The sequence below is a fragment of the Terrapene carolina genome, unplaced genomic scaffold (genome assembly GCF_002925995.2).
Source record: "Terrapene carolina triunguis isolate 2854851 unplaced genomic scaffold, T_m_triunguis-2.0 Scaffold13237, whole genome shotgun sequence".
NCBI lineage: Eukaryota > Metazoa > Chordata > Testudines > Emydidae > Terrapene > Terrapene triunguis.
The window spans coordinates 1,953-8,177 of record NW_020677588.1 but is presented as its reverse complement, the minus strand read 5'-3'; the positions used below and the strand labels follow the sequence as shown (position 1 = coordinate 8,177).

Here is a 6,225-nt window from a genome sequence, read left to right as displayed (position 1 = left end):
GCTGGTTGGTTTGGGAATTAGCTCTTTCAGCAGTACGCCTTCGCTAGTGGTGTCTCGCTCACCGTTACTCTCGTGGTCTCCACTGTCCTCACAGTCAGACCCACGTCACTCCCAGACCACGGCATCTGCTTCTGGACACTGCCCTCCGGCTGCGCCCGCTCCGCTGGCTCTCCCCCCTTCCAGGGACCAGCAGCTTCTGGAGCTATCACTCACCTCAGTGGCTCACTGCAGTCCTCAGTCTAGCCCCTTCCTCCAAGGGCAAACTGCCGTCTGGCTTAGCCACTCTCATCACTGGCAAGTGGTGGGGAAAGAGGGGAGGCCAGGCCCCCCACTCCAGGCCCCGACCCAGGGACCCTCTAGCCACAGCCACTTACTCCTCCAACTCTCCTCTACTACCTACTTCCCTGGGCCACTTCCCCATCACCTTCTCTGCCCCTTTGTGTAAGGGCCCCAGTCCGGCAGTCGTCAACCCAGAGCTCGCCCATCCTCTGCTGACCCTGCCCTGCCCTGCCCTGCCCTGCCCTGCCCTGCCCTGCCCAGCCCAGCTCTATCTTAGGTGCTTCTCTAAGAGCCAGTTCTTCTCCCTTTGCCCTCCAGGGAGAGACTGAGCTCCTCTCTACCCTGCAGCCTTCTTATAGGGCCCAGTCTGGCCATGATTGGCTGCTTTTAAGTCACCACTTGATTGGCTCCCAATAGGCCCTTCCAGGATTGGCTGTGGCGCTGTGCAGCCTCGCTGGCTTGCTTTAACCCCTTCCACACCAGAATGGAGCAGCTGCCCCAATACACGGCCACACTGTATCTGCATGGAAAGTGGTCTCTCTGTGAGGTGCAGCATGACCTGCCCTCCTCTTTACAGCCTGAAATACTCAATGTTGTCCATTAGCTACTCATACTCAGTTCCCGCAGCAGCTGGGAGCAGTGACAGTTGAGCAGTTTCATGCATAGGGTATGTCTGAACTGCAATCCGGACAGTATTCATAGGCACACTTGAGCGAGCATTGATCAAAGGAGCTCAGTGAAAATAGAAATGTTGCCATGGTAGCATGGGCTGGCTGTCCGAGTGTGTACCCGGGTCCGGGGTGGGGTTGTACTCGAGTAGCTAGCCCAGGCTGCCACAGCTACACGACGGTTTTTAGCCAGTAGCTCAGTCAAGGCTAGCTGTAATATGCCTACGTATGCAGCAATCATGCCTCCTGATTGCCAGGCAGATGTACCAATAGAGACCTCAGCAGCCGTCCTGGGACCTCACCCTGCCAAGTTCGGGAGCGGTTGCATGGAGAGGATGGATGGGGTAGCTCTGGGAATTTCAAATCAATATTTCCCCCCTCGGGTGCAGGCATTTTCACAGCATGCTCATGTTTAAACCTAATTTCATTTTCAAGGTTCAGCCCTGGAGGACGTACGTCTGTCATTGAACCCGAACCAACAAATGAGCAGAAAACTCAGCAGGAGACCCAGGCAGCCTCAGAACAAACTGACAGCAACATCTCTGTGAGGTTTGTACAGAAATCGTCAGCCTCAAGAGTCGGATTCTGACAGAGCTTTCTGTAGGGGACCCATTCTATCCCAGCCGTCCCGTCTGGGAGCTGTCAGGGCCGTCCGAGAGGATCTGGCGGTCACAGATGGCCTTTCCCAGCAACCCAGTGGGACTTGTGCGCTTCCCAGTTTGATTTCCCACTAGTGCGGGCTGCAGGAGATAAACATCTATTGGACACTTGGTAAAGCTCTGGTGACTTATTCCTTTTCTCTCCGTATGTTTCCCCAGAAACTCCAGAGAGATGGATGTGGAGAAACATGTCAATGGGACGAGTGAAGAGGAGACCCAATGCAAAGAGCCGCTGGACAGAAATGATTCCTCAGAAATAAAGGTAACAATTCCTCTAGCCCTATTGCCTGGATCCCATGAAGTCATTCACCTGCTTGACCTGCTCACTCCAGCAGAATCAGACTAGTCACCTTCCCTACCTTTAAACCTTCCAAATTGCCTGCTGACTTGGTAGGTCATACATCTCGGGTGGGATTTTCAAGCACTCACTGCATCGCTCTAACTCTGCTCTTCACAGCGTCTCTGGTAGTAAAACTCCCATTAACTTTAACGGGAGCTAAATTAGGCCGACACTAAGCCCTTTGAAAAATCACACCTCTCTTCTCCACTGACCTAATTCTCACCCAGCACCAGGCTAGGCCTGTGTTTACATACTAACTTCAAAAGCAGTTACTGACTCTCTCCCTAATTTACACAAGTAGCTTCTAACTTCCTAGTCTTTTCGAATGCAATCTACACTGAGGACTGACCTACAAACACCCCACACCTGCTCAAACCCAGCTAGAACTGCCTACTGATGTAGTTGCTACCTTCTTCCTGTATCTCTTAATCCATGGGGGATGTGACAAGGAAAGTCAACAGGTACTTGTGTGAAATGATGCTTTGGAGAGAAAGGCACAAAGTCTGTCATTTGCTAAATTCTTATGCATGGCTTTGAAAATTCTCTTCAGTTCTCTGACCTTTAGCGGTTAGCCGTGCTTCTTTAGACATTGATGTTAATGTTTATCAGAATTGCCTCCTAGTTCTGTATCCCACTGAAAAGAATATGTTAATGGAACATTAAGATGAAAGGAAGGCAGTATTTCCTAATGGATAGAGCACAGGACTCAGGAGACCTGGGTTCTATTCCCAGCTGTGCCACTGGCCTGCTGGGTGACCTTGGGCGAGTCATTTCCCCTCTTGTGCCTCAGTTTCCCCACCTGTAAAATGGGGGTAGTGCTACTGGCTTCCTTTGTTTTGAGGTTGACTGATGAAAAATAGTGGAGAAGAGCTGGGTAGTATCATTATGACGCTGTGAAACACACAGAATTCAAGAGGTGACAAAGTTAAGTTTGCAGTACATTCTAGTTCAGGGTCACCAGGTGGTCACTGTTAAGAATTTAACTATCATAATGGAATATTCACTCCGGAAATTTTCTCTTGACTGGGAAAAATGGTGCTCAGTGACCATAAATACATTGTGAGCCGCGTTTTCAAATACAGGCCTGTAGTGTATTCAACATTGTCTGCTTGGTTGCTGTGGTTGTGTAACGCCGACAGACCCCTGTCATCGGCGGGCAGGATTGAACTGGGGACCTCTGGAGCTTAGTGCATGAGCTAAAAGCCAACGGGCTCTTAGCTAAGGCTGTAGAGCAGACACATTTTATCTCTCTCTCTAAGTGCCACTAGATGGGACAGACCACCACACCCAGGAGGTGTGTGGGTTACAGTTGCACAGGTGAACCAGGTAAATGCATATATTAGTAGCTAAGTATGGACCTAACTACGCCTCTTGCTTCATTTGCACATCAGTTGTGTGCCCACACTTTTCTGAACCTGGGTCTGGGCCTTTGGCTTTTGATGAGATGTACCTATGTATGTGCAATACAATAATGTATGCAGCAGGCATGCTATGTTCAGAGACTGACCCAGCCAGGAGCAAAATGGCTGCAGTGTTTGTTGTGAAAAGGACGGGGTGGGCTCAAGATTGGGAGTGGCAGTTTGCTTGCCCTAGCTCAGTGGCTCTCAACCTTTCCAGACAATTGTACCCCTTCCAGGAGTCTGATTTGTCTTGTGCACCCCAAGTTTCACCCCACTTAAAAACTACTTGCTCACAAAATCAGGCATAAAAATACAAAAAGTGTCACAGCACACTATTACTAACAAATTGCTGACTTTCTCATTTTGACCATACGTTAGGGTTCCTTCCCCACTCTGAACTTTGGGGTACAGATGTGGGGACCCACATGAAAGACCCTCTAAGCTTATTTTACCAGCTTAGGTTAAAAACTTTCCCAAGGCACAAATTCCACCTTGCCTTGAACAGTATGCTGCCACCACCAAGTGATTTAGACAAAGAATCAGGGGAAAGGACCACTTGGAGTCCTATTCCCCCAAGCCCTGCATCCTCCTTTCCTGGGGAAGGTTTGAGAATAATATCCTCACCAATTGGTACAGGTGAACACAGACCCGAACCCTTGGATTTTAAGAACAATGAAAAATCAATTGGGTTCTTAAAAGAAGAATTTTAATTAAAGAAAAGGTAAAAGAATCACCTCGGTAAAATCAGGATGGTAAGTACTTTACAGAATAACAAAAGACTCAAACACACAGAACATTTCCCCTCTAGGCAAAACTTCAAAGTTACAAAAACAGGGATAAACCTCCCTCTTAGCACAGGGAAAATTTACAAGCTAAAACAAAAGGTAATCGAACATTTTTTGCTATTACTTACTATTTTTGCAAGACTAGATGCTTAGTTCAGATATGGCTTAGGGAGATGTATTTTCCCTGCCCTGTTTCCTTGTTGACTCCAGGAGACACAGACAAAAAACCTTCCCCCACAGATTTGAAAGTATCTTCTCCCCTTATTGGTCCTTTTGGTCAGGTGCCACCCAGGTTATCTGAGCTTCTTAACCCTTTACAGGTGAAAGAGGAATTAACCCTTTACAGGGTAAAGAGGGATTTTATGCTACCCTTAGCTGTATGTTTATGACACCATAGAATTATAAAATAAATCAATTGGAATATAAATATTGTCGTGTATTCAGCATTGCCTGCTTCGTTGGTGTGGTTGCACAGGTGACCCATACAGTTCAGTGTATAGTATATAGAGCAGTATAAACAAGTCCTTGTATGCCATTTTAGTTTGTACTGACTTCACTAGTGCTTCTTATGTAGCCTGTTGTAAAACTAGGCAAATATCTAGATGAGTTGATGTACCCCCTGGAAGAGCTGTGGGTACACGTTCACCTGGTTGAGAACCACTGCTGCTTGTTTCCTAGATGCTAATGGTGGGTGCCGATGAGGTGGAAGGCATTTCTCTGACTCAGAGCCCAGCGGAGCTCAAGGAATCACTGTGGTTTGTGGAGTCGGAAGACCTTCTTGCAACAGGGGTGGAAGAAGTAAGTAGGAGATTCACTGGATTTAAGACTGTTCTCTCACTCCCTTGTCTCTTGCCTCACTTCTAAGGATCATTCCCAGGGACACCCCTGTAGCAGCCCCACAAAATGTCCTATACCACACGCTGTATGATGCTGCCATCATTGCAACATGTGTTAACTGGTTCTAAGTCTCATGGACCTTAAAGTCTATGTATCTTTTAGAACCTTTCTTCTGAAGAGCAGTAACACCTTTCTGAGGGAAAACTCCCATTGACTTCACTTTCACTGATTTCAATAAAAGCTTTGCCTGGATAGAGTGTAAAGACTTCAATACTCATCCCTTCACTAATTAATTGGTTAATAACAACAATTCTGGCAGTGGTTTGCCTTAGCACACAGCACAGGAACAAAATCAAGCGTGTTGGGAGTAAGCCGAACTGAGTCCCTGTGTCTTGCATTGGGCTCTGCTGACTCTTTGTCTGAAGGCCCTTCAAGGGCTGGGAATTCCAATGAAGAGGAACCTCACCTGAGAGGACCTCCTGCCACCCAAGACCGCACTAATGCTGCCTTAGTGACCATGGAGACTACGTATCCCCTATGCCCCTTCAGTTTAGATCAGGGAGGTTGTAAGCCGGAGATTAGAAACATTCCATTTGTGCCTGCCCCCACTGGAGGAGCCAGTATCGTCTGTGCCTTGCTCCAAACAACTGCTGTGCAGAGGAGAATGCCAGGGCATTTGACAGGATGAAGCTCTTCTGAAGTTGCTATCCACTGATTTCTGCACTTTGAAATGTTTAACTGTGTCATGTCTGCCTTGCTCCGCCCTCTCCCCCCCCATCCTCCCTCCACCAGGTGTTTGACATCTTGCCCCTCTATGGAATGCTGCAACCCAGCGAGAGTCAGCAGGTCTCGTTCACCTTTTATGGCCACGCCGACATCACTGCCCGGGCCAAGGCGCTGTGCAAAGTCGAGGGAGGCCCTACCTATGAGATCATGCTGAGCGGAGAGGCTTCACTCATCAGTTATGCCTTTGACATAAAGGAGATTAACTATGGGCTGCAGGTAAAACATAGGAGAGGCCTGAGTTTCAGAGCCACCAACTTCCATTCAACTGGCCGGATGTGCCATCATCCCGTGCTGTCATATGTTCCCTTCTGACAGGGTGCCCATGTCTCTGGATACCGTTATACGGCCCCTCACAGCCCCTCTCTCGCTGTCAGCAGACCCTCCTCTGCATGATATACACCTGTATCCAGGGCCGGATTAATTTTTTGTGGGCCCGGTGCCAAACACCCCGGGGGATGAAGAGGACAGGGG

The 6,225-nt window shown here is 48.4% G+C and overlaps 1 protein-coding gene across 1 annotated transcript; it reads left to right on the top strand.

The window, feature by feature from the left end:
• Nucleotides 1-1,765: 1,765 nt before the first annotated feature.
• On the top strand, nt 1,766-5,970 carry LOC112121786 (hydrocephalus-inducing protein-like; the record flags this gene model as incomplete). Its single annotated transcript, XM_026661644.1, has 3 exons — nt 1,766-1,868; nt 4,810-4,929; nt 5,761-5,970. Coding segments are annotated over 3 exons (433 nt in total), but the record flags the coding sequence as incomplete, so codon positions are not given.
• Between the last annotated feature and the right edge of the window lie 255 nt (nt 5,971-6,225).